At 50.2% G+C, this 27,994-nt stretch overlaps 1 protein-coding gene across 4 annotated transcripts; it reads left to right on the top strand.

Moving 5' to 3' along the window:
* On the top strand, nucleotides 1-27,975 carry znf219 (zinc finger protein 219). Of its 4 annotated transcripts, none has more exons than XM_030338679.1 (5): nucleotides 6-226; nucleotides 16,602-16,671; nucleotides 17,378-19,916; nucleotides 20,731-20,835; nucleotides 22,789-27,975. In XM_030338679.1, exons 3-5 carry the CDS (start codon nucleotides 17,381-17,383, stop codon nucleotides 24,105-24,107), a joined length of 3,960 nt encoding a protein of 1,319 aa, XP_030194539.1. In that variant the 5' UTR covers nucleotides 6-226; nucleotides 16,602-16,671; nucleotides 17,378-17,380; the 3' UTR covers nucleotides 24,108-27,975. The 4 variants fall into 4 exon arrangements, with proteins under 4 accessions (XP_030194540.1, XP_030194539.1, XP_030194537.1 ...); XM_030338677.1 differs by having other exon boundaries at nucleotides 10-226; nucleotides 20,731-20,889; XM_030338678.1 differs by lacking the exon at nucleotides 6-226 and adding an exon at nucleotides 5,940-6,225 and having other exon boundaries at nucleotides 20,731-20,889.
* The last annotated feature ends 19 nt before the right edge of the window (nucleotides 27,976-27,994 follow it).

Genomic DNA, 27,994 nt, shown 5'->3' with positions numbered 1-27,994 from the left:
CTACTGCACAATAAATGGATCTGTGGAGGAAAAAAATGCAAGAAAGACAGAGGGAGAGAAGAGAAAGGGAGGAGAGAGAAAAGAGAGAGAGACCGAGGGGAGGGGGAAACGGCGTATGCTTGTATACAACCCTGATTTCCATTTTTTTCCCAACTCGTAATGTATTTAATTCAAGTGAAACGTAATCATGACGTGTCGTGTCATTAATCTCCTCGCCGCCTCTCCCGTAAGTACGCCGAGTCTTTACTTTCATCATATAGGCTTTATCCCGTTTATTCACCTCAATAACCATCCGGTGGATATTTACATCTACTTTTGGCTGACATGAAACAGCAACGCGTCGCTATCCGGTAAAAAAAAAAAGACGTTTCCAAAAATTCTCACATTTTTACTGCGTTTGTTGTTGTTTTTCCACGTAAAAAAACAAAAATATCTGTCGACGACTTTTTTTTCTTGCCTCCACCGGTCTGATAACTGACACCATAGTTGTTGTTCAATGCATCGTTTTACATTTACTCGGTTTTATTTGGCAGTGTCTCAGTTTTTACACCTGGCAGTTCTGATGTGTGTGTGAGTGATTGGCGTCGCGTCCCGCCAGGCTATAGTGGAGCATGTATGTAGCCTCGCGCATACATGACACGCACTGAACGTCATGTATGTAGCCGGTGTATGTGCGCGCATGCATGTAGCCCATGAAAACCCATTCTTGCCGTGACATGACAAAAACGGTGAAAAAAACAACATGTGCATGACATAGTTTGACTAAGGTTTTGCAAGTACTAGGCGACACGACTATAAGTCCCATACGTTAAATTGCATTGTTGTAATAATGATCCACTTCTTGCAATGATGGTGTGTGTGTATGTGTATAAAAGTAATGGGGATGTATTTGAGAACTGAACTTATTTGAAATAAGTTTTTTCCCTACTGTGCACCCTAGTTGCACTGAAATGAGCACTTTGGTTTAACAGTGAATGCCTTATACAACCAACCTCTCCGCGATCTCCCGTTAATCTTTCCCTAACGCAAGGTTTGACCAAAGTGTCTTTATAGAATGGCTCATGTTCTACAACATGTTATTTATATTCTGATAAGCCACAGGCATTCGGCTCCGCTAAAGTAGATTTAAACATGTTGGCCAGTGGTTTACAAAGCGACCGCGAGTGTAATTTCTAGGTAAATGCGATTAGCTCGACTAATTCTTTTGTTGGAGGCTGTATTAGGACACATGTATGGCATTGTTTTCCAGATAAGCTTTGCCACTTTGTATCAAAGATATGCGCCAAACGCCACTGAGTCACTCTGAAGACGTTATCCTGGTTCGCTAAAGTTTCCCCAGAGGTTGTTTTTAGGTTAGTAGTATTATAGTTGTCCTAAGATTACCTTCGCTGTCTACAGACTGCAAGCAAGTGATTTCACAAGAAAGTAGCAAGTGTGGCGTTCAACCCCCCCGTGCGTTCACACCGTGGCGATATAAGTCACCGCTTTCTGTCCACATTTCACCCCCAAAAAATGGGATTCCTAATATGTCACTTTTGGGGGTAATGTCGGCGGAGATTGGCAGAAGATTCAAGATGAAATCCATGATGGCACTTTTCCCGTCCTCCCTCTCCCTGCTCGCCCTCTCGTCTTTCCCCTCCCTTGGTCTTTTGTATAGAAAATTTAGGAACAAAATGGAGCAGGCGAGGAGAGAGCGATAGATAGGTTACATGACACACACACGCCACCCCCGACTTCTCTCGGTGACGACCCAAACTCACCCAGATCTCCGCGTTTTTTATCGCGATTTTACGTGATAAATGTGCCACGGACGACCCTCCGCAAGCTGGTGTTTCACGTTCACGTTTTAATTCGCGGTGTTTTATTAAAGCGCGCGGGCCGAGCATTGTTTGTTGATCGTTATTTATTTCATTAACGTGTGTTCTAATTGAGGAGATGGCCGCGAGAGGAAAGAGGGGGAAAGAGCGACTGAAAATGGTTGCACGTTATTGACGCACATCACACGGGTGAGGAGGAAATTCCTCACCAGATAAGGCGCAGACCGACGTGTCATTTCGGTTTGACCACAGTCACTCCCAACACGTCCCGTAGTATTTTCATAGGAAATCCTTTTAGAAAAAAAGCCAACAACCCTATTTTTATTTAAAAAAAAATAAAATCCCACACTTTAGAGAGTTGTGTTTGTGAGAGATAGAGAAAGGGGGAAAACGGGGGCTGACATTTTTGGCTTGTCAACACATGCTACCTTCACCTCTGCTCTCATCTCTCCCCTCCTTGTCTCTCTTGTTCAGGCTAATCTTATTAAATTGCTTTAATCACCTGCAATAACGCAAGTTAGCACAGATTGGAGCATTTCTACTCTACTGTTGCATTTGAGTTTAGTTTTTAGAGATGGCAAGCAGCAGCAGCATCAACAACAGTCACAACCTCCTAATATTTGAGTGCACTTTTCCACCCACACAGGTTGCTGTACCCTACACAATAATCTAATGAATAGTCTCTGTGCATTTTAATTAGGCGCTCGCTAACCAAGAGCAAGTACACAACTGTGTTGCGGACGAGGAGGAGAGGAGAGGGGGACTAATGGCTTTCTCTCTCTTTATTAAAGCCCCTCTTACCCTGTTGGTTTTGTTCCCATAGTTTCAACGTCTGTCCCCCACCATCACCACCACCACCTCCTCGTCCTCCTCCTCCTCCACCACCTCATGTACATACTGCACCGCTACCTCCACGCTCTCGAGGAGCACATACATACACCACCCCTGCCCAGGTGGCGCTTAGAGGCAGAAGGAAAAGAGGAACGTAGAGAGAGAGAGGGAGTAGATAAGTGTAGCACCAATCAGGGTTTTCTGATTGATATAATTGGGTCATTAGTGCGTAGTGGGAGATGCACCTGCCTGCCCTCCGCCAGGGACAATCTCCTGACATTCTGAGCGTTCCTCCGCATTAGCGGCGTACTGTATTTAGAGCGCTCCCAGGCGTGCTTTAATAGTAGCAACACACGCTCGCGTTAAGGTATTAAGGGCTTTTTTAGTGTAATGGCGCGTTTATCCAGGCAACACGCTGACCTCAGCCGGCCGAGACGGACCAGTAGAAGTTTGTATCTTAGGTGGTTTGTATCTGCCTCTCTTTGGCCCTCTCTCCCTCTCCTGCTCTCTATTTGTCTCGCTCTCTTACCCAGTGGTTCTCAACCTGTGGGTCGGGAGCCCTCTTGGGTTTTGCCCCGGGATGCACATGGGGTCGTGGGAGTTTGCTGACTTATACAATATAGATATTCGGCAATACGATTCGGATGCTCGTTTTAAAGGTTTGAAAAGGTCTCATGAAAAGTACATGCAAATAGACTGCAGGCTGAGATGATTCATAGCCACGAGAGAGCGACCACAAATCACTTTTGTGGTATCGCAGTGCATGAACGTTCAAGACACTTGGCGTTGATAAGGTTAAACCGACTCCTGTGTGGTAGCAGAGCCACGCACACAAAACTGTAGGAAGTCGACGCATAAGACCAGGAAATGGGGTCGCAGGCCACGAAACAGGGTCGGGCGGCACTGGGTTAACGTCTCGCGTTAAGAGTGACAAGTCTCTGCCCCAGAACGGAAGGCTGAGATCATAATTTTAGACACCACCGCATCCTAAGGAGGTTACGGTGCCACTGGCTGGGGCCCGTCGTGGCTCGGGAGCGCGGGGATCTCGGTGCCTCTGGCCTCTGATCTGTCTGTCGCGGTCCCAGGCTACGCCCAGCCCCTGGGTTTGGAGCAAAAGAGTGGAGAGCAGAGCGGTGGTTCAGCCTCGGGCTGATCGAAAAAATGAAATAATTTAAAAAAAGGTGTTGTAACAGGTTTGGATCTAAAACCGCCGCTACCAGTTGTAGCAAGGGGAAAGGCAGGCAGCCTGTCGCTGGCACTGAGCTAACGCTGCCAATGTGCCCTCGAGCAATGCCTGGTGGAGTCGTTACTATCGTAGTGTGTGTGTGGGTTGTCAGTCGGAAGTGGTTAAGGAAATCTGGGGATAAAAGGTGTACTTTTCTAGTGCAGGACAAGGTGTGCTTTTCTTACGAGTTAGTAGGGAAATATGTGCTCTTTGTGAAGCAGGAGAGATGAAAGATACCGCACGGGTAGTACTAGAGCAGAGAAATATGTAACTATGTAACAATGGGTTTAACCTTCTATAAAAGAAGGAAAGAGGATTACAATGTGTACATTTCTAGTAAAGCGGTAGAATTAAATAAAAATCCACAATGTGTTTTTCTAGTTAAGAAGGTTGGGGAAAATGGGATAAATGTGTAATTTTCTGTTTGTGTATCTCGTGCGTGGCTCATTTGAGTTTGTGTTGCAGAAGGGCACTTAAGCAGTCCTGGTTGACTGAGGGTCGTCTCTATTCACTAGACCAGGGGTTCCCAGACCGTTTCAAACCGTGACCCAACTTTGGCGGTCCTGCTATCCTGTGACCCACCAAATACTTAGTGCAGTAAACTAAGCAGTATGTGCTTATTACCACGCCAGTTGAAATGAGATTGAGGGACTTTTCTCTTTGTATGTCACATCAACAGTTTTCCCCTTGTCAGTCTTGAAATGTGCTAATGATCAAGTGCATCAGCATGCATTTACATGAAAAAAAGGATTGTGGTCCAGAGACCAAGTTGGCCCCCCTCATCTGACCCGTTAATGGGTCGCAACCCGCAGTTAGAGAACCACCCCATTACACCACAATCTGTCTCTATGAAGAGAACCAGCTGACCTGCTGTAACCCCACGTCAAAGTTCATGAGGCTCAGAGCATTCTGGGAGATGCATTTCATTCCCTGACCGACTGGTGTCGGTGAGTGCACACCTGGTGTGTTTAATTGGATTCATCACACCGGTTTATTGTCTCTCTGATCTCCACTTCGCTCTCTTTCTTCTTCTCTTATATCTATCAAGCGGCATGCAGGTAACAACATGGAGGGGATTTGGAGAGTATGGAGGTGGGTGGGAGAGATGTTGAGGCAGGAGGTAGCTGGCTAGGGAGAGGGTGAGGGTGGTGGAGGTGGGAGGCTAGGGAGAGGGTGGTGGAGGTGGGAGGCTAGGGAGAGGGTGGTGGAGGTGGGAGGCTAGGGAGTGGGAGAGGGTGGTGGAGGTGGGAGGCTAGGGAGAGGGTGGTGGAGGTGGGAGGCTAGGGAGTGGGAGAGGGTGGTGGAGGTGGGAGGCTAGGGAGAGGGTGGTGGAGGTGGGAGGCTAGGGAGAGGGTGAGGGTGGAGGTGGGAGGCTAGGGAGAGGGTGGTGGAGGTGGGAGGCTAGGGAGTGGGAGAGGGTGGTGGAGGTGGGAGGCTAGGGAGAGGGTGGTGGAGTTGGGAGGCTAGGGAGAGGGTGAGGGTGGAGGTGGGAGGCTAGGGAGAGGATGGTGGAGGTGGAGGAGTCAGCGATGGAGGCGGCGGGGTTTGTTGGTTGGAGCGGCGTTGTAGGTGGGGTGGTGTTGGGGGAGGAGGTGGGGACGAGGGCCTTGATGGTGGATGTTCAGGGTGCATGTGAGGGGGGTCTTTGTGGGGGTGCATGTTATTTATTTCGCTCTGACTTTCCGTCCCTTTGTACGCTTGTGACGGATTGGCTCCCGTCTCCCCATCACACGGACCATCACTCAGAACCTCCGTCGTCTCCCCGTCTGCCTCGAGCCTTTGAGCACTGAGCACGTCGGCTGTCGGGCGCCGGGGGAAGTCTTCATGCCTCTCTGTGTTGTGTCGTTTCTCTCTCGGCTTTCTACGGCTCCCCGACGTTTTTCTGCGTTGGATCTGCCTTCGCGCTGCGATCCCCGACGTCGTTCAGATCTGTCTTACAACGTGTCGTCCCTTTAGGATTCCCTTCAGGGGGAGCAGGTGAGATTAGGGGATGGAGGGAGGGAGGGAGGGAGGGAGGGAGGGAGGGAGGGAGGGAGGGACGCAGGGGGAGGGCTCGGGTTAAGCAGGGCAAGGTAGGAAAAGGAGACAATAAGAGAAGTGATTAGTGAGTAAAAAAAAATAACATTGATGAAAAGAGATTAACGACCAATAAGGAAACATTAGCTTGTGCGAAAAATGCAAAAATATATATTCCACAATTGTTCTTTTATAGATCCCAAAAACACTTGATGATGATGATTGACAGGTGACGCTTGTCGACGTCTCCCTCACTGTCACTGCAAAAAAAGCTGTTTCATCTCCCACCTTCCTGGTTCCTCTGAACCCTCCCAGCTCATTACTCCCACTAACCAGGTCAGTTGTATGTCTGTCCTATTTAGTAAATGCTCTAACCCACAGGGGGTCCGACAGAATTATAACAGCAGTTAATGTGTGCATCCCTAAGAGTCTGTGTGTATATATATATATATATATATATATATATATACCCACTCCCAGTGGGGTGGGCCGGGAGGAGGAGGAGGGGGGTTCAGGGAAATATATATATATATATATATGGGGTCGTAATGGCCCATATATATATATATATATACACACACTCTTAGGGATACTGAATAGAATGGGATACCTAGTACTTCTACCCTCAATTCCCAGTTATACTTAAACCAAAATCTAAATTGGTGTGTCTGCAGTCATAAACGGGGAGGAACTTGGCCAAATGGGAGCGTGGCCTTTGCCTTCGATGGCCGTGGTGTGTGGGGTGCTCAGTGCACCTGGTCGTATTCCCGTTTTGAGCATGTCAGGACCACAATACCCCGCTACATCTCTGCCTGCCCGAGCCCCGTCCTGGAGCAGACCGACTCCACTGCAACGCTCAGCCAGGGCTAATTAACTGCTTTTTTCAGTGGCCATTCATTTATTCATCTTGCCTATTATTTGGATGGAGGAATCAATTGGTCACTTATAAAATGTCAGAAAAACGAATGGACAGTGCTAGGACCTAAAGGGAGGTGTGGTGGGCTCTGGTAAGCGGACGACACTATGAACAGAAATGCAACTAAATATTGGCAATTATGAAGCTTCATGCAGCACATTTTTTGCATACTGCAAAAATAATTCATTTTTTTATAACTAATTAATTCATTATCAACGCAGTGACTGTCTATAAGTTAATCTACTGACCATGGGTAGAGGTGGGGGGGCCGTACTGTTGGGAGAGTGTTTACCCTACCTCGTCTTTCTGCAGTACGCGGTGTGTGATAACCACCATGGTGCTGGGAAACCTAGGGAGAGCGGTGTGTGTGTGTGTGTGTGTGTGTGTGTGTGTGTGTGTGTGTGTGTGTGTGTGTGTGTGTGTGTGTGTGTGTGTGTGTGTGTGTGTGTGTGTGTGTGTGTGTGTGTGTGTGTGTGTGTTTTCTATACTTAGGTTCTCAGGTCCAGGAGTTATAAGTGGACCGGAGAGGAAACTGTTGGAGATTCTCATTCCCTCTCTTTCAATCAATCAAACTTTATTTGTAAAGCGCTTTTTCGGGCAACTAAGCAACACAAAAGGGCTTCAGAATCAGGAACATGCGTTTAATCCTAAACCCTGAATTTCACGTCTGTAATTAAGAAAGCAGATATAATTTCTCATCTAAAAATAGCGATTAACCATCGGAGTTACAGAGAAACATTTGAGAGGTACAATCAAAGGAAGAAGATTGATTACACATGACTTGAGAAAAAATTAAGTCACGTGTAGTCAAGCTAAACAAAGAAAAATCTATATCTATATATAGATATAGATGTATCTTTACATATATAACTACATTGAGAGATTTACAGTCTTAAACGTCCTCACAGGCCCACAAAGATTACCCTTAACCCCCCTCACCCGACTCCCCCTCAAGGCCTTAGAGGAAACATCCCCTTATCATGAGAGATAACCCCAGAGCAGGACCCCCGGAGAGGGATCCCTCCTTCAAGGGACGGCCCATGGTGCAGACCCCGCTGAAGGAGGCAGACAGACTCTGTAATGCTCCACAAAACAAAGGCAGAAAGGACAGTTATAGTAAGATGAAGTCACGGGCAGCGCTCTTAAGGCGAAGTGTAGGAAGAGGAGGAGGAGTGTGGGTGGTGGTGGTGGTGGTTTGGGAGGGGGGTGTTGAAACAAGGGAACGTGGGAAGACAGGGGGTGGGCTGGGAGGAGGAGGAGAAGGAGGAGGAGGGGAGGTTCAGGGAAAGGTGAAGAGGAGGAAGTAGTTATGTGTGCCTCAGAGAGAGGGAGAGATTTTGCCGCGTGACCGCCAGCGTGTTTAAAACCACACGCCGGTTGCATTAGTAGCGTAAAGAACCCGGGGGCTAGACTTATTCTGCCTCAAACTCTCCCCCTCGCTCGCATTCTATAGCTCTGTCTCTGTCTCCGTCTGTCTCTGTTTGTCTCTCTCACGCTCTCTCTCTCTCTCTCTCTCTCTCTCTCTCTCTCTCTCTCTCTCTCTCTCTCTCTCTCTCTCTCTCTCTCTCTCTCTCTCTCTCTCACTCTCTCTCTCAAGACTATATGTTTGTCACTTTATCGGTTCATTCTCTTATCTATCTCTCTCTCTCTCTCTCTCTCTCTCTCTCTCTCTCTCTCTCTCTCTCTCTCTCTCTCTCTCTCTCTCCTTCTCTCTAGACTATATGTAGTCTATATATGTCACATTATCGGTTCATCCTCTTATCTCTCATTCTCTCTATATAAAGTGTATGAGCCTTTCTAGAGTGTGAGTCTATTCACTTGCGGGTTCTCCCTCTATGATACTTTGACGCTCAGCCTCAGGATGACTCCTGTGTGACCGGGTGTGTGTGAAGTGTGTGATGTGTGAATGGTAGCATGGGATTCTGAACAAATAATGCACCAAAGGATTTAAGGGTTTCATGCGAGTAAACCCAATGTCACACACACAATCACTCACACTCACACAAACACACACACACACAAACAAACACACACACACACACACACACACAAAAGCACACACTCTTACAAGCAGTAGTACATCCGCATAAGTATGTGTATATATACATCGTGCATACACGTACGCACAAACACTCGACTTGACAAAGTCCAACACTGTGTAACTGAATCCCCCACACAGAAACACATGCACACTCTCTCCCATGCATTATATATTTCAACATTCAGCTACATTTGACACACACAGCCTGGAATGTGCAGTTGAATCCTGATTGCTACAAACACGCACACACTATTTGCCCACATCTGTACATCGTCTGAGTCTTATAAACAAACACATGGAGGAGAGATGCAGCGAGGCAGTCCAAACACACAGAGCCCGTACACATGGCTATTTATAAATAGTAGGCGCACACACACACACACACACACACACACACACACACACACACACACACACACACACACACGCACACGCACTGACATAGTGTTACACAAACAGCGCACAAGCAAACAGCGCACACAGGCGCTTACTGTACGGCCCTTGCCGTTACCCACAGACATCGGGAAAACAAACTCGCTAACGTTTATATTGGTCCACGTCGCGTCTCGCCCGGGGCCTCACACCCCGGGCCCTCACACCTACGGGCGCGTGGCTCCGCAGCGAACGTCAGCCCACCTACGGCCAGACCGCACACGCGCACACGTCTCCACAACACGACGTCAACACCAGTGGTTGACGCCCTGGCGGTTACACTCTGTGTGTGTTTGTGTGTGTGTGTGTGTGTGTGTGTCTGTGTGTGTGTGTGTGTGTGTGTGTGTGTGTGTGTGTGTGTGTGTGTGTGTGTGTGTGTGTGTGTGTGTGTGTGTGTGTGTGTGTCTGTGTGTGTTCTGTGTGTGAGGGCCAGGACATGATGGGACCTGTGCGTCCTCACGATGTTGGCGCTCGTTGCACGGCTTAGTTCTCTGGAGAAACCAGGAAGAGGAATAAATGGGGACTTGCCTCAGCTTTGTATTTGTGCTTATTATCATAGCGACCACTTATCTGTCTGTCTGTGTGGTTAAATGCCTGTAGATGTGGGGGTGGGGGTGTGTTTGTGTTTGTAATTGGATTTACATATGGGTGTGGGAGTGTGTGTGTGTGTGTGTGCGCATGTGTCAGTGTGTGTGTGTGTGTATGTGTTTGTGCGCGTGTGTGTGCGTGTGTGTGCATACAAACACCTAAGAATGCGCGTGTTTGTATGTGTGTGCGTGCGTGTGTGTGTCTGTGCGTGAGTGTGTATGTGCATCTGCATACAAACACCTAAGACTGCGCACGCGCGCGTGTGTGTGTGTGTGTGTGTAATTGTGTGTGCGCAGATTGCACCCATAATTACATACAAGCAGCATATTTCACCAGACATCCTAAAGGTGCTCGTCTTTATTTGTATAGCGGTGAATCACGGCGACGGTCTCAGAAGGCCACGCCCCCCCCCCCCCTCACCCTCAGCCCTCCAAAGAACTGAAAGGAAAAACTCCCTGAAGGATCAAGAGAGAAGCCCTGAGGAGGATCACAGGAGAGAGGACCCCCCCCCCCCCCCCGCCTTCCAGGGCCTCTGGGGAGGGGCTCCGGGGAGAGATAGAGACACAGTGCGCATGAAGGTCAGAGGCTGATAGACGGAGCACAGTTCACTGGAGGGGACCCGAGAGGCTGTTGTGTTGGGGAGGAGGGCGGGGGTCCTCAGTGGTCAGAGGCCTTTGGTGTTACTGCAGTGGTTACCTTAGCAGTAATGGGGTTTGGTCACCCCGCGATCCCGACCAGATGTGCACCAGTTGCAGGGCATGGTATGAAAAACGTCTCTCATTACTAGGATCATATATATACAAGGTTATTAGCACACACTGTCTAAAAAAGCTTCACATCACATGGATACGGGCTGGTGCGGCTTGTTCATCATATATGTTTGGAAATTGAACTCCAGAGAATCGATCATGAATCAGATCATGACTAGTAACGATGACATCAGTTATTACGTCAGGACCGTGTGTCAAAGAGCCTCGCCTCAAGGCACACCGGTTGCCGTCCACGGCCCTGGGCTGTGTGTGGTGGCTGTACCATCACGGGGTTGATGTGGGACTTATCACAAGAACAGACAGGGAGGACCAGTGCCCGTGTGGACTCAGGTAGTTACTATGTGTAGAATGTAAAGAAGCAGAATGTATGTGGCTGACTAGTGTAGCTGGATACGAGATGGAGATCATCATGGAGTCTTTTGTGACTCCATGATGTTAATTCAGAGAGGTCATTAAGGAGCTGGTAGGGGTTAGACAGTCGATACAGAGACAGGTCATTAAGGAGCAGGTAGGGGTTAGACAGTGGATACAGAGACAGGTCATTAAGGAGCAGGTAGGGGTTAGACACTGAATACAGAGACAGGTCCTTAAGGAGCAGGTAGGGGTTAGACAGTGAATACAGAGACAGGTCATTAAGGAGCAGGTAGGGGTTAGACAATGAACACAGAGACAGGTCATTAAGGAGCAGGTAGGGGTTAGACAGTGAATACAGAGACAGGTCATTAAGGAGCAGGTAGGGGTTAGACACTGAATACAGAGACAGGTCATTAAGGAGCAGGTAGGGGTTAGACAGTGAACACAGAGACGGGTCATTAAGGAGCAGGTAGGGGTTAGACAGTGAACACAGAGCCAGGTCATTGAGGAGCAGGTAGGGGCTAGGGGTCAAATTGCTCTTGGATGCCTACAGGTTAGGCTTCGCCCCTGCCCCATTTTATAATGTTATATTTAATAATATAATCCAAGATTAGATAATGTGGGTGTAGTGCATGCAAACAAGTCAACGTGTGTGCGGGCGTAATGTATAAAAAATGAGTGTGTCTGTGTGTGTGTGTGTGTGTGTGTGTGTGCGCGATTGCGTGTGTATGTGTGCAGACCAAAGGGAGGCTTCCCCACACTTGTGTCATCAGAGCTAAACCGGGAAGGAGGTAATTGCGGACTAGCGTTGTTCGTTTAACTCCGACTCCGTGATAACATTACGGTAATGACAACACGGAGGCTGGATCGCATTATGACGACGTGCTTTTCACTTCGTAATTGCCACGTTAATTGCAATGTAGTTGCACAGGTCCACACTCGCGCTGCGAACCAAACCAGCAAGAGGGGTGTGTGTGTGTGTGTGTGTATGTGTGTGTGTGTGTCTGTTTGTGTGTCTGATTGTGTGTTTGTGTGGTTTCTTAGCCTAAGTATTTAAGCTCAATGACTGCAATGTGTAGTGCTTGCAACTTTGAAGGCCTGTGACATATGTCACATATCGCGTGTCTGTTTAAATAACATCCTATATATATATAGATAGCGGTGAACGTAATCCTGTCGTGCTAAATCCGGATGGTTCTCATCTCTACACCTGGGTTGAACCCTTCAGATCTCGATTTAGATTTGATTGCGTCCACCTCTGCCTCACCAATCCCACGTCTTTGTACCGAAAAAAACACAGCTCAGTTCCACTGGGTTTATATCCGTTTGGGATGTTTTGGGGCCTCTATAACGTACAGTCCAAAAAACGCTTGGCTTCCATCTGTGCACCACCTGTTGGATTCCAGCTCCAGCATTATGGGTTTGTATTTTTTGTAATCGTGGTTTTTATTTGTGTTTTCCCTCCGTCCCCAGTATGTATGGAGGGCTGTTTGCATTGGCCAGATGTAACTCCAGCTGGAGGGGGGATCTAGGTCACCCTAGTCACACTTTATTCACTCCAAACCACCTCTTATTTATTGCATAGGGTAGAAAGGTAAAGGACTTTGGTGAAATGTTCCTCCTACTTAAATGTCTCCCCTCCCTCCTCCTCCCCTCTCTGCTCACTCACCTTCTCTTCCCTCCTCTCCCCCCTCTCCCTTCCTTCTCTCTTCCCTCTGTTTCCCCTGTCTTCCCATCCTTTCTCCTCCTCTCTTCCCTTCTCTCTTCTACCCTATCCTGATCTCTCCTCCTCCTCTCCTCTTCCCTCTGTCCCTCTCTCCTCCTCCCCCCCCTCTCCTCTCTCCTCCTCCACTCTCTCCTCTCTCCTTCTCCCCTCTCTCTTCACTCTCCTCCTCCCCTCTCTCTCCTCCCTCCTCCCCTCTCTCTCCTCCCTCCTCCTCCCCCCCCTCTCCTCTCTCCTCCTCCCCTCTCTCTCCTCTCTCCTTCTCCCCTCTCTCTTCACTCTCTTCCTCCCCTCTCTCTCCTCCCTCCTCCTCCCCTCTCTCTCCTCCCTCCTCCTCCCCTCTCTCCTCCTCCCTTCTCTTTCCATCTATTTCCTCTCTCCTCCTCCCCTCTCTCTCCTCTTTCCTCCTCCCCTCTCTCCTCCTCGCCTCTATCTCCTCTCTCCTCCTCCCCTCTATCTCCTCCCTCCTCTTCCCCTCTCTCTCCTGTATCCTCCTCCCCTCTCTCTCCTCTTTCCTCCTCCCCTCTCTCTCCTGTCTCCTCCTCCTCTCTCTCTCTTCTCTCCTCCCGTTCTTCCACACTTTTCGTCTCTCAAGGGTCCATCCATCCTAATTTGAGGATGCTGGGTTGCCGTGACAGCAGGGGAGGGCCATGGCATTGTGATGCTGATATTCAGATGACAATGGTCATCACACACAGACACGCATACACACACGCATGCGTGGGCGTGTGTCTCATCTTATTTATTGTTTAGATATACATTTGATTGTTATTTTTTACCTGAGAAAATGCATTGTGGTCTTTATCCAGATGTTTTTCTGTGAGCTATTCCGCGCTCTCTCTTTCTCTCTCTCTCTCTCTCTCTCTCTGTCTGTCGGTCCCCCGTCACCCCAAAAATACCAACATGTCCGACTATGTTGGCAACCAATCCAAAATCATCCCCTCTCTCTCTCTTTCTTTTCTTCTCTCTTTCCGCTTTTTTAACTATCCAGAGTCAGATCAGTCTCTCTCTCTCTCTCTCTCTCTCTCTCTCACCATACTTCGCCATGTTGGCAGGGCTCGTTCTACCAGCTGATATCAGCATTCCCTGGCTCCCAGCCAACTGGCAACACTGCAGGAGCGAGAGACACAGGGAGAAAATGGGAGAGAGAGAGAGAGGGAGAGAGAATAAAGGAAAATTAGTGAATAATAGAGCGGATAGAGGAGGGTGGGGGGGGGTTGAGGGAGAGAATGAGAGGGGGATGGGAGGGAATGAATCAGAGAGAAAGAAAGAAGAAATAAATGGAGGGGAGAAAGAAGACACGGAAGAGGGGAAAAACAATAATGGCGGATTAGGAAGTGTGTGTTAGTGTGTGTGTGAAGTGAGTGCGTAAATGCACACGTGTGCTCGGGCGCGTGCACGTGTGAGATTGATATGGTGTGATACCCCAATGAGTCATCGCTGAGCTAAAATGTCAACTGGCTACAGGAGAATGTCTTTGTCATTGCTGCGAGCGCGCACACACACACACACACACACACACACACAAACAAGAGTGTGTGTGTGCACGTGCACGCACTCATGCATACATAAACACACGGTTTCACGCAAACACATATGAGAACAGTCTTCGGCTCCTACACAAGCACCTGCGCACACAGGCCGCCATTGTATCGCCACGGCAATCGATGACCTTTTACGGTTGTCGTGGGCGACATCATCGCCTGCTCCAACCTAACGACCAGAAAGACAAAGACGACCAAAAATTGCCAAATGTGTCGGTTCTCAGAGCAGAATCAGTTCTCTCTCTCTCTCGCTCTTTCTGACACAAACACACACAGTGACACACACGCACACATACACAAACACACACACAAACAGACAATGGCGTGGATGTTAGCGTCACACACACCCAACGCACGAGAAAACAACATCACACAGTCACACAACCTCTTTCATGCACACATGCAAACACACACTCACTCACTCACCCAGACTTACTCACTCGTTCAGTCACACACGCACAACCTCAAACACAAACACTATATTTTTCTCTCTCACACACACACACAAAAACACAATCTTTCTCTCTATCTCGCTATCAAACAGACAAACACACACAAACACAAGCTTTCCCTCTCTCACACAAATACACACACACAAACGGTATCTTTGATGGGGAGGTTTTCTCCCCAGGACATTAAATGATATATTTTCTGTTTGAATATCTATTGATAAGGTTATTGATTCTGAAGGCAGGACATCCTATTATTATCGATATTGGTGATATTTATGAGTTGAATTAAATTGTGAGAATATTGACGTTTACGCAGTCCAATAAATAAGAATAGTATTGCCTTACTTTTAACTTAGATTTTTTGCAAAAATCCAATCATTTTACAGAAACATATTTGTGAGCGGGTCATTATGTCCGAGTAGGCGGGCAAAACATTCCAACCAATAGAGGCCTGAGTAGCCAGTAGGCAGGCGGTGGGTGCCCCCAGGCTAGCCAATCCGATACTTAGCGGGGTTTTTCTGTAAATTATGTCCCGCCCTGTAATCCTGTCTTCCCTGGAAACACTTTTAATACTTCAAGGACGCAAAATATGCTGTGGAATGAATCTTTGAATCATAACGTGTTTTGTGTTTTATCCTCCTGCGTTATTTAGACGATGCATATGTTTGCAGCAGCTGCTGGTATAATATGTTAATGTTTACTTGTTGGCGCCCCAGGCCCTAGTTCGACGTCTGTCTTCTCAAAACCATCCACACATTTTTATTACATTTCAGCTCACTGTGACACAGCAGAAAACACTGTGTTTGTGTGTGTGTGTGTGTGTGTGTGTGTGTGTGTGTGTGTGTGTGTGTGTGTGTGTGTGTGTGTGTGTGTGTGTGTGTGTGTGTGTGTGTGTGTGTGTGTGTGTGTGTATGTCTGTGATTGCGTGTGTGTGTGTGTGTGTATGTTCAAGCTGTATGAGTACACAGGAAGGGCGTGCGAGGGAAGGCCAAACATCTCACTCCCATCCTGTTTGGGACAGTGCACGTCCTGTGGTGCCCTTAACTCCCATGACACACACACACACACACAAACACACACTTAACACCCGCTTAATGTCTGCACTTAATACTCAAACACACACATAAAATAGCGTATACACACTTAACATATGCACATTTAAAACAAACACATACACATACCGTGTGTTAAATGATGCGCACGTATTAGAGTGCACGTGAGGGAACAGGTGTGCACCTGTCTCTGGGTCTGTATACACCTGCATGTGCACGTGAGATAAAGCAGAGATTATAGTGGGGGGGGGGGGGGGTAGAATGTACTAGTTTACACTCCATAGCAGCGGCAGAATTCAGAACAACGGAATCAGAATTTGGAAGTACAGAATGTATTCAAATGTATTCCACGGGGTTCCACTTCAAGAAGAAGCCCCCCCTTTGAAGTCGTTCCATTTAAAAAATACAGTTTTGGTCGATTATTTGAAAGGAAATGTATGATTGTAAGGGTTGCTTGTTGACTATATTAGGAAGCAAGCAAACAGGGTGAGCTGGAGAGAGCGAGTGCCGGTCAATATAGAAGTGCATTCGGTTGTCATTTCTTTAAGTAATTATTTACCATTGTTATTAACGAGATTGATAAGCAAAGTGATGATTCATCGAGTTAATTAATTACATAGGTCCTTTTTTGGATGACTTTATTGGGAATTTATACTTACAGTATATGAAACAGAAGTGCCAGGCATAAATGATGCTTTTACTCTTAATTGATTGAATTGTGTTGCAGTATAGAGTCCAGGCTACGGCATTAGCATTAGTCTTAGCAGGCGTTGTGTTATTTATGAACAGATGTCGCAGATTATTTGGTGATTAATGTCTTTGTTTTTTGTTTTTCCGCAGAGGACTACGTTTGGATCCTCTCCCCTCAGTCAAGACAGCAAAGAATGGCACAGCGTCACACACACTGCTGGTACAAACTCACACACACACACACACGCGCGCACGCGCGCGCACGCACAAACGCATACATGCACACACACACACACACACACACATACACACACAAACACACACAAGCACACGGTTGTTTAGCCTCCACACACACACACACACTCAAGCGCGCGCGCGCGTGTGTGTGCGTGTGTGTGTGTGTGTGTGTGTGTGTGTGTATCAGACTAGGTCAAGGTCAGCATGCAGCTAGATTATTATGCACAACATGCTAATACATCTCTCTGCACCTCGTCTTCTTCTGGAAGACCTCTCTCTCTGTCTCTCTCTCTCCCTCTGTCTCTCTCCTTATCTCAAAATGCCAGTTACTTTATTTGCATGGAAAATATACATTTATATTGCGAAAGCACAATAAGTAAAAACATAACCCTATCTATCCGTCTCCCTATCTGTATCTCTCTGTATCCGCATCCGTCTCTGTCTGTATCTCTCTCTGTCGGTATCTCTCTGTATGCGTGTCTATGTGGTTTTGCCTATCTTGTTTTTCTCGTATTTTTTCTCGTTTACTACCACTCTGCCTCCTGCTTTCTCTCGCTCCTCTCCTTCTCTGTCTTCCACCACGACTCAACTTCGTTCTCTCTCTCCCTCCCTCCCTCTCTCCCTCCCTCCCTCCCTCCCTCTCTCCCTCCCTCCCTCCCTCCCTCTCTCCCTCCCTCCCTCCCTCCCAGAGAATGGATTCCCCTCCAGAGTGTGTGTTGGCCCTGTCGTGTGAGCAGCCCCCCTCCCCGTCCACACTGCCCTCCCTGGACCACAGCCCCCTGGCTCCCTCCTCCCCCACCACCACCACCAACCCCCCCACCCCCCCTGGCAGGCAGGGGCCCCTGTCCCTGCCCGCCAGCCCCCTGCTCCCCCTGCACACCCCCGGGGCCTCCCCCCTGGGCTCCGACGCCGCCCACTACTTCCCCCTCTCCCCCTTCCCCTCCTTCCCCCCCGACGACCAGCTCCTCCTCCTTCGCCACCACGACGACGACGACGAAGACGAGGAGGAGGAGGAGGATGAGGACGACGGAGACCCCCTCACAGCGGAGGGGATGGAGCTGCAGGGGGGCCCCCCGTCGTCCCCCACCCCCGCCGTGGCCCTCTTCCCGGGGGAGGGAGGAAGAGGCGCGCAGGAGGCCCTCGGCGGGCCCGGTCCGGAGGAGAGCTCCCCCCCGGACGTGGCCCGCACGGCCCCCCAGCTCCTGGGCTTCGGGGCCCTGGAGCTGGCCCTGGCCTCGGGGCAGAGCGGGGGGGCCGGGGGCCTGGGCTGCAGCAGCGACGAGCTGGACCTCCAGCTCTTCCAGAAGGACGCGAGCGGCGCCCACCCCAGGGTGACGCCCGCGGCGGGCGGAGCGGGGGCCTCGCCGGGCCCCGCCCTCCGGTTCCCGTGCCTGGTGTGCGGCAAGAGGTTCCGCTTCCAGAGCATCCTGTCGCTGCACGCGCGCGCCCACAGCCTGGACCGCGAGCGCCGCGCCGCCCCGCTGTACCGCGCCGGGCTCCCCCCGCCGCCGCCGCCGGCGGCCCCCCTCAAAGCCCACCTGACCCAGAACCACCAGGGGGTCCACGACCAACGGCCGCCCCCACCGAGCCCCTCCTCCGCCCTCATCCAGCACCTCCGCGACCAGGCGGAGCCCGACGACACGGAGGTCCTACGCAACGACAAGAGCTGCCTCTTGGGGGGCGCTGACATCACACCCCTGACCCCCCCGCTGACGGAGGACGCCGTCACCTCGCCGTACTCCTCCGCCGCCGCCGCCGCCGCCGCCGCCAGCTCCTTCCGCTGCCACGCCTGCAAGGGCAAGTTCCGCACGGCGTCGGAGCTGGCGCGCCACGTGCGCATCCTGCACAGCCCCTACAAGTGCTCGCTGTGCCCCTTCTCCGCCAGCCGCGAGGACGACCTCGCCGCCCACCTGCGGGAGTGCCACCCGGCCCCGGCCCCGCCCCTCCACCGCCCGCCCTCCCCCGCCGCCTACGGCGCCCGGCCCGTCGTGGCCGCCGCCCCCGACACGCCCCTACCCACCCCGACGCCCACCCCCACACCGACGCCCACGCCCCAGGTGTCGACGGTGGTCGCCGCGGCGCCGGCGGTGGTTGCCGCGGCGGCGGTCGCCACGGCGCCGGCCACGCCCGCCCTGCCGGCGTTCCGCTGCGACACGTGCGGCCAGCGCTTCACCCAGTCGTGGTTCCTGAAGGGACACATGCGCAAGCACAAGGACTCCCTGGACCACAAGTGCCAGGTGTGCGGCCGTGGCTTCAAGGAGCCGTGGTTCCTCAAGAACCACATGAAGGTGCACCTCAACAAGCTGGGCCTGAAGGCCGGCCTGGGGGGCCTCGGTGTGAGCGTGGCGGCGGGCCTGGACCCCTCCGCCGCCGGCGCCGTCAGCGGCCAGTCCCTCAACGCCCTCTACTCCAGCCTGCTGCTGGCCCAGCGCCGGGGGGCCGCCGGCGGCGGCGGGGGCCGGGGGGCCAGGGGCCGGTCGGAGCGCGACCACGGAGGGCGGGGCTCGGTCCCGGGCTCCGGCAAGTCGGCCATCCTGGGGTACCTGGGGCTGCCCATGGACGGGGGCGGGGCCAGCTGCATGGAGCGGCTGCAGGCCGTGGCGCAGGTGGCCGAGATGGGCGGCGTGAGCGACCCGGGAGGGCGGCCCGGCGGGGTCACCATGGAGACGACGGCCGCCGCAATGGCGGCGGCGGCCGACGGCGGCGACCAGGTGGCCATGTGGCAGCTGGTGGCCCGCAGCCTGCTGGCGGCGCAGCAGGCCCAGCAGAACCAGCAGAACCAGAGGAGCCAGCAGCAGCAGAGCCAGAGGGCCCAGAGCCGGAGCTCCGCGCTGGGGGACGCCGACCAGGTCAGGGCCTACCTGGGCGGGCTGGGCCCCAGGCAGGAGACGGCGGCCTCCGCGGGGGCCGGGGCCGGGGCCGGGGCCGGCGGGGGGCCCTGGGAGTGCCCCGACTGCGGGAAGCTCTTCAGGAGCCTGCAGCAGGTGGTGGTCCACGCCCGCGTCCACGTCCAGAGACCCCAGAAGGGAGGAGGAGGAGGAGGAGGAGGAGGAGGAGGAGGGCTCGGTGGAGAGGAGGGCGCTGGGAGCGGGAGAGCGACAGGACGGAGTGGAGGAGGAGCAGGAGGAGCAGGAGGAGGAGCAGGAGGTCGATCCAAACCCCCCAGCGCCGGACCTCGACAGACAGGGTCCGCTGGAGGATTCCACCCGGCCATCTCCAGCCACCACGGTACAAAGCTCACACACCCCGCCTCTGAACTCACTGCTACTGCTGCTCAGGGTGGCGGCCATGTTGGGAGATTCTGTAGTGGACATTAGATGACGGTTATGGCATTGCAATAGTTGTTAGGTGATGGTTATGGTTAGGTGACGGTTATGGGATGGTAATGTGATGATATTGGATCAATCTGAAATGGTTGAGTGATAGTATACTGATGGCGATGTGATGGTTATGGGATGGTCTAGTGATGGTTATAGGACGGTTAGAAATATAATTTGCGCCAGCGACAGGGCTATGCAGCATTCGTGATTCTTATGATCCCTCCAAATCAGTCGAGGTGTGGTCAGCCACACAACTCCCAGAGCACCCATCGGCTGATGAGCGTTGCTGACACTCATCAGTCGATGGGTGTCAGCAACACAACTCCCAGACCTTCATGGGAAGGTCATGATTCAGTGTAGTCGTCCCCCTCACTATGTGATGTTTTCACTGCATCCATAACTATTATTTTCTCCTGGCGATGGCGTTGGAGTCCCAGCTCTCTGCAGTCTACCTGTTAGCATCATTGAGCAGGATGCCCCCTACTGACCTGCTCCCTACTAGCATGTGTCTCCATCCGCTGAAAGCTACAAGCTAATAAAAACCAATTGGTAAAACAGTGTTTCCTTAACAGTACAGTTTACACTGCTGTACAAATAAAGTCACTGCCGCATCAAAGCAGGTATGTTCAGAGAATACATATGTATATAAATACATGTCTATCTGTTTGTAACACCCATGTGCTCCGTGTCCCCCCACCCCACCCCCCCCCACCCCCTCCCAGCGGGTGAGAACGGCCTGCCGGTGGCCCCCCCCGTGGCCAGTGGTGGCGGCTCTGCATCCCGGGAGCGCGTGCGGGGTTCGGGGGTAAAAGACTGCCCCTACTGCGGTAAAGCCTTCAGATCCTCACACCATCTCAAAGTTCACCTGAGGGTTCATACGGGTGAGGCACTGCCCACAGGCAACAACACACCAGACTTCCACTAGAACCTTCCATCCCAGATGCCAGTGTGACTGACTTTTAATCAGACAGCCTTGTTGTGTTTCTCCTTTGGAAAGGGTCTCTTTGCTAACGTATGCTAAGCTATGGTCTCTTTGCTAAGCTATCGCCACTTGGCTGGTGGGTTACTATTGCAGCGTTGTTGATTTAAGCTATGGTCACCATGCTAACCTATCCGTCCCTATGCTATGCTACTTTTGCTAGAGAGTAAGAAATTGTCGCCGAGCTTTTGTCGTTTTGTTAAGCAAACATGAGCGTGGCGCTAAAAGCGTGTCTCTTTTGTCTCACATGAAAAGGCAAGCATTGGTGTTTGTACTAAACGCAATGCATCACAGACCTTTTTAGGGTTAGGATGTTGAGGTTTGGGTGCGTCCTCTGATACAGACAGCTGATACGGGTACGAGTCAGGCCGGGTATAAAGTTCCAACACATTCTGATTCCGGGGAACACTCTTTCTTCACACTTAATATCCCTGAACAATAAAAGTGCAAATCTGATAAGGATCATTTTTCGTCAGTCAAACATTTCCTAAGAGGGCTTTTTCTTATATTTCGCCGTTCATTTATAAGAACCCAGCACATATAGGAGGGACGCTAGCGAAGCATATCATAGCGCCAGTTGAATCCCACCGTGGCGTTTCCCAGGAGGCGTTCAATGAAAGCTATTCAGTGTGAGCATCCCCAGCGCTCAGCGGTTAGCTATAGGCCGTGGCACCTGCCACCACACAGTCACGCTATTGTGCGTCAGGCAGCATACAGTACGCCTTTCCCATGAGCTATCTCTTCAATCTGTCAAATGACGAACCACGTGTTCACTTTGGAAGAAGGGGGCTGAAAAAAGAGAAAGACATTTGAGTAGAGCTTTATTTAACAGGTTGAAATATTACTCCCTTGGCACAGTGGTACACTTTAGCCTATGAATACAATCGAAGCCCTTCAGGAATCCATCTTGCCTAGTTTTCCAATATAGGTGTTGACTTTAGTGGACAGATGGGAGGCGAGATCTCTGCTGTTATAGAGTGGAGTGTTATTTCTGTAATATAGTTACTTTGCTGTTTCACCGATAAAGATCACTTTTTTATTCTCATATGCAACACGTTATCTCCTCTTCATACAGCTGAAAAATGCTCCCTGGTTTATCTGGGAGCATTGTGCCTATACTCTATAAAATAAGGCCATCTACTGGGGGACATTGGAACTGCAGGCCTTGAAAGCAAAACTCGCTAAATGAGCTCAGTAGAACAGAATATGGCTTTGAGTCTAAAAGCACAATAGGATAGAATATTATTATTGAAGTGAACTACCTAGTAGAATAGATTAAATTAGTTTTAGCTTAACTACAATGTAGAATATACAATTCTAGAGTAACAGCACTACATTTGGGGTTGGCTGCCATTTACATGCTTAGTCCTGTCTGCAAATGTACACTGTAATAACTGAATTACCTGCTGTGATTGATGCTGCTGTGTTTGAATTTAACTAACCCTTTCATCTAACCCATTTCATCTTACCCTAACCCCTCCCCTTCTTTGATCCTAAACCATCTCATCTACACTCTACTAATCCTTTCATTGAACCCTTATTAACCCTTTCATCTGACCCTTACTATCCCCGTCATGTGCCCATTACTAACCCCTTCATCTTACCCTAGCCCATACACTTACACTAACCCTTTCATGCAACACTGTAGCTAACAAACGTTGTTGATGAACACTGCAACGACAGGACGGACAGCATCCCTCCCAGCTCCCCCCCACAGCAACATGTCAGAGTCAGGGAGTGAGTTCAGTCTCAGAGTCTCAGTTTCACACCGGTGTCTCTCTCCCTCCCTCTCTCCCCCCAGGCGAGAGACCCTACAAGTGCCCCCACTGTGACTACGCCGGCACCCAGTCGGGCTCCCTGAAGTACCACCTGCAGAGACACCACCGCGAGCAGCGCAACGCCCTCTCCACCTCCTCCTCCTCCTGCACCTCCTCCTCCTCCTCCGCCTCCTCCAACAACTCCCCCACCATCGTCAACACCATGGCCCCCTCCGGCGCCGCCGCCCCCCCCCGCCGGGACGGCCCGGGCAAGCAGGGCCGCTCCCAGAACCACCAGGGGGGGCACCCGGGGGCCGGCCACAGCCAGGGCCACCGGGCCCCGGCCGACAGCCTGGGCCCCAGGCAGCTGCCCCAGCACCCCCAGCTGCAGCCCCAGCAGCAGCCCTGGCTGCTGGGGCTGCCGGAGCAGCGCGAGCAGCAGAAGGCCCTGGCCGCGCTGCGGGACGTGGACGTGGAGGCGCAGTACCGCTACCTGTCGGGCGTCATGGGGGCGCTCTACCAGGGCGGCCTGGAGGGGGGCTGGATCAGGGAGTCCCCGCCCGCCAAGACGCCCAAGGTGTCACGCCGCAAGCCTCTCACTACCAGCCGCATGGTGCCGCCGCCGCCGCCACCGCCGCAGCCCAACGGGACGGGGGCTGACCAACCTGGGGGCGAGGGCGCCGGGCCGCCCCGGCCCGCGCAGGGCGAGGGCGGCGGCGGCTTCGAACCACTGGACCTCTCCCGCCGCACCTCCCCGGGGCCGGACGGAGCGGAGGAGGACGGGGGGGCGGGCGCGGCGGCGGCGGACCCCCTGAACCAGTGCCTGTTCTGCCCGTTCCGCACCTCCTCGGGGGAGCTGATGGCCATGCACCTGCAGGTCAACCACACCAGCAAGTCCCGCCGCAAGAGGGGCCCCTCCGGCCCCCCGGGGGACCAGGACGGCCCCGCCAAGCGGCCGCAGCGCGTCGCCCCGGACCCCATGGCCATATGGAGGTACGCCAGCGAGGCCGGCGAGGACCAGGGGCCCCTCGGCGGGAGCCAGGCCCACAACGGGCTCTCGGAGGCCGGGGTGGAGCCGCTGGGCGGCAGGGGCCTCTACCAGCACGGGGGGGCCCTGGCCTCTTTGTCCAGGAAGCTCCATGGCAACGCAACTGAGCCAGAGGAGAACAGGAAGGGCAATGAGGAAGAGGAGGAGGAAGAGATGGAGGAGGAGGAGGAGGAGGAGGAGGAGGAAGAGGAGGAGAGAGAGCTGGAGCCGCCGGAGGAGGACAGCAGCTTGGGGGGGTCGCCGGAGGAGGTGGGGTCCCCGTCGCTGGGGTTCGAGCACTTGATGAGGGAGGAGGGGGGCGTGGGGGCGGACTAGGTCTGGCGTCAGGGAGAGCAGTGGGCGGTGGTGAACGGTTTTTGAACGGAAGGAAGAAGAAGGAAAAATGGCGGAACTCTAAAAGCGCGATGAGAAGTGATCAGGGGAACGTAGTGCTGCCTGAGGATTCATGTTCACAACCTTTTTAGGGAGAAGAGGTAAAACAAGGCCAAGCTAAATATTTATGTTTAGTTTCCCATCAAATATTTACTCACATTATGACAGTGTTGTCCTCACAAAGGTTGTCCTCACCAACAGTTATTCTCACGTTCAGGACATTTTACACTTTCCTTTTGGTCCAATTGAATTTTACCCCAAGAGGGCTCATCTTAAGTTAAGGAAAATGTCTGCAACAAACATGTTAAATGGTGCTTGATTTGCCACAGCCCTTCCAGGTAATACGGGCATTTCAAAACACTCATAATTGATGTTATTGTTATAAATTATTCATTATTACGGTTGACTGCTGTACTGTTAAATGTGTCACTGATTGTGACATAGTCAGGTGCGAACAAGCATGCCCTTCTCGATTGGACAGTAAGCCACTGCTCTGTCATAACGAACCGAACGATTGGTTGGAAGGAAAACAGCAGATGTCCTGAGATTGGTAGGAAAAAAAAGCAAGAATAGTTAAGGAATGTTTTGTTAAGTGACTTTCGAAAAAGCCAACCTCAGCTTTACTGTTCAGTATTCTCTCCGCATGAAAGAGGCGGCCATGTTAAGGACGATGACCTTCTTGTTCAGATTCACCTATACTGTAAATCCTGACTGTGTTTGTCTTAAAAAAAAAGTGTTTCTAGAAGTTTGAGAAGAAGTGCGTAGATGAACGAGCAGTTTGTGTAGATCTTTTTAGTTGGCTAGCTGTTATAGTGGCTGTTATCGTGCACCGTCGAGGGAGATTGTAGACCGCTATCGGGTCGACGCTCTGGTTGGATGTTTTATCTGAATATACAGTTTTAAAAGATATAAGTATATTGGACGGAAAATGGTTATTGGAGTGTTGTGAATAGTGAAACTTTTAGAGCATTATGCGAGTTATGAAAAACTGAAAAAAGACAATGGACGGAGCAGCGCCTACCTGCGATGGGGAGCTAAATTATTAAGTGTTGAAAGCGTGTTTGCAGTTTGATATCCATCGCAACTGAGGTTGGCAGAGATTCATACGTTGAACGAAATCAAAAAATCCAAGCGTAACTAAACGAAGAACGAAACAGCGGAGACCAGCTGAAGGAAGACGCTGGAATGTTTTCGCTGACGTTTATGATCACAATGGACTGACACGCTCGTTTAAGAGACGGAAACTCTGACACGAGGAAGAAAACGGACTGTAAACATGCATCCATGTCCCCGCGCGGGACTCAAACTAAACATACTCTTGGTATAATCTAGACGAGTAGATTCCCCTAACCTCTTGCTTTTATTTGAAAAGAAAAAGACAATGGTAGGAGGGAAATCATTAAAAACACTAACAGAAATCATAGACCTCCCAGTAGAATATGTGTAGCTTTTGTAAAAACAAGAAAAAGAAGCAAAGATGAAAAAACGCAGAAAAATACTTTTTATGTTTTATTTTTTATTTCAAGATGCTTACAAAAAGAGGTTATGATATAGTTATTATTGATTTTTATGTTTTTTGAGCTAAGACTAGTCGGAATGTCGATACAGAGCACTGTGCAAAGTTTTAAGTTCCCAAAGTAGATTGTTCTTCTGTTTTGATCGTTGTCTTTATCGATATACCAAACTTTTATTTTGAAAATACTCACTTCCGGGGTGGCTAGCAGTGAAATGCTGTGGTTTGACCCTCATTAACGACCATGTTAATCAACCGATGAAGCTCAAACCGTGGTATCCATACATTTAAAAATAGTACTTTTACTTTCCATTGAAACGGAAATATTAATGACAATGCACTATTAATGTCGATTATCACCCTTTTAAATATACTGCCATTCAATATCTCAACACATGCATAGAGAGCATGTCGAGCATCGAGACTCAAAGGCATGTTCCTGATGTTTGAGTCGACATCGTCCTCCATAATGAAGAGTGAGACTCGGTGACTCCTCTCGCTAACTTCCCAGCCTATTTGTTATGAAGGGGTAGCCAAGGATTGTGACCGCCGCCTTACGTGAATCTGTCGTTTACTTATTTCTTTCAAATGTGCATTATTAACTATTGTCTTTTTCTCTCGGTTAGAGCACCTTAAGTTGAGTTTAGTTTCTCGGTGAGACGTCCGTGAGTGGTGTCTGCTTCACGACTGCTGTCTACGCCGCTGTGCCTTCTGTCTCAAAACACTTCCTGGTGTATATTGTAAACGCTCACCAAAAGCACTTAGACTATATCTTTTACACACTCTTTGATGCTCTCTCTCTCTCTCTCTCTCTCTCTCTCTCTCGCTCTCTTACTCTCTCACCATTTCTCTCCCTATCCCGCCTCCCCCTTTATTTAGCATGCTGCTGTTCTCTCTGATCACTGTTGCATTGACCCTCCATTTCTAATCCTTCTCCCTTCCCGTTGTCCTTTCTTGTGTTCTTCCCCACACCATGTTCTCGATGGTGGAAATACCTTTTACATTGAAGATGAATCTTCACCAATCAGGCTCTTTGGCCTTTAAACCTGACCACTTAATACCCACTAGCATAGCTAGACATTTCTAAAACAATGGTTTGGAAAACCTTTTGAGTTCAATTCCTAATTCTACTACTTGCTTACTAACCTTTGGAAGAAAAGAAAACAACCAAAGCCCAAGTCTAAAGACTGAATATTTGAATATTTTATTTAACTTCACAAGGTGCCAAAACACGTCCATAGCGACTCTAAAATGTTTAACCCTTTGGAAATGCACATGCATCTACCAACTTTATGGTTTTGTTGTCTTAATTTAATTTGAGACATCTTACTTGCTACTCTCTCTCTCCCTCTCTGATTCTCCATCCCAAAGCTTGTCTGTTATGTATCTATCTATCTCTCTCTCTCTCTGTCTCTCTCTCTGTCTCTCTCTCTCTCTCTCTCTCTCTCTCTCTCTCTCTCTCTCTCTCTCTCTCTCTCTCTCTCTCTCTCTCTCTCTCTCTCTTTCTAGTCTGTTATGTGTATCTCTCTCTCTTTCTCTACCACTTTAAGGTGGCGCGTACTATCTGGTATTGAGGCCTTTATTAGAGTTTTATTTCAATTTGATGTGGTATTCATTCAAATGCCGTTGAGATGGGAAAAAGTGATCCTCTTTATAATGATAATTGTTGTTGTTTTTATTTTTGTTTTGCATTATGGAGAAAAACAGACAAAAAAATACAAGAGAAATGTGTTGTTGAATGTTGTACAGATAGCGCTAGAGACGTGTTTTTTAAATGAGAGGATATAAACCTGGCCTGTGGTCGCCCCGCCCCTCTGACCCCCAGCTTTCTGTAAGAATCAGATATGACTAAAACGGCCTGTCACTCACTGATAGGTGAAACTATGCGAAACACAGCCTGTCACCCACTAGTAATGTATCAACCATTTAATCAAATGATTTGAGAAACAAGTTCTTTCAACAACAACAAACAACTTGTCGATACTACACAAATACATTTTTGTGCACGGCTGATTTTATGATTTGACGACCATTCTTGACATTGCACCTTATCGCTGTATCTTTGGTCGCTCCTTTTCTTGCCGCCAAACGATACTTTTACAATCAAGTGCGTATTAGAAGTTGCCTCACTAATGAAAGTCGGTATGAAGACTATTCTGAGAGGGGAGGGGGACCAGGCTGGGTTTGGAGCTCTTGTGTAGTTGAGCGAGGAGAACTCAATCTAACCTTAGTAGTGACTAATATTGTGGAAAGATGAAAAAAAAACACATTAGAAGTAAATAAACACAAACAAAATCACATTGCTTCTTTATTCATG

The sequence above is a fragment of the Gadus morhua genome, chromosome 17 (assembly GCF_902167405.1).
Source record: "Gadus morhua chromosome 17, gadMor3.0, whole genome shotgun sequence".
Classification (NCBI taxonomy): Eukaryota; Metazoa; Chordata; class Actinopteri; order Gadiformes; family Gadidae; genus Gadus; species Gadus morhua.
Note: the sequence above shows the minus strand (reverse complement) of the source record. Positions and strands in the feature narration are given on the sequence as shown.

Excerpts from the sequence above, each read along its gene's own strand:
- znf219 (XM_030338677.1), top strand. The coding sequence starts at position 17,381 with ATGGATTCCCCTCCAGAGTGTGTGTTGGCCCTGTCGTGTGAGCAGCCC. Across the intron at positions 19,917-20,730 it reads GGCCATCTCCAGCCACCACG|CGGGTGAGAACGGCCTGCCG; the intron begins GTACAAAGCTCA and ends ACCCCCTCCCAG. Across the intron at positions 20,890-22,788 it reads TCACCTGAGGGTTCATACGG|GCGAGAGACCCTACAAGTGC; the intron begins GTGAGGCACTGC and ends CTCTCCCCCCAG.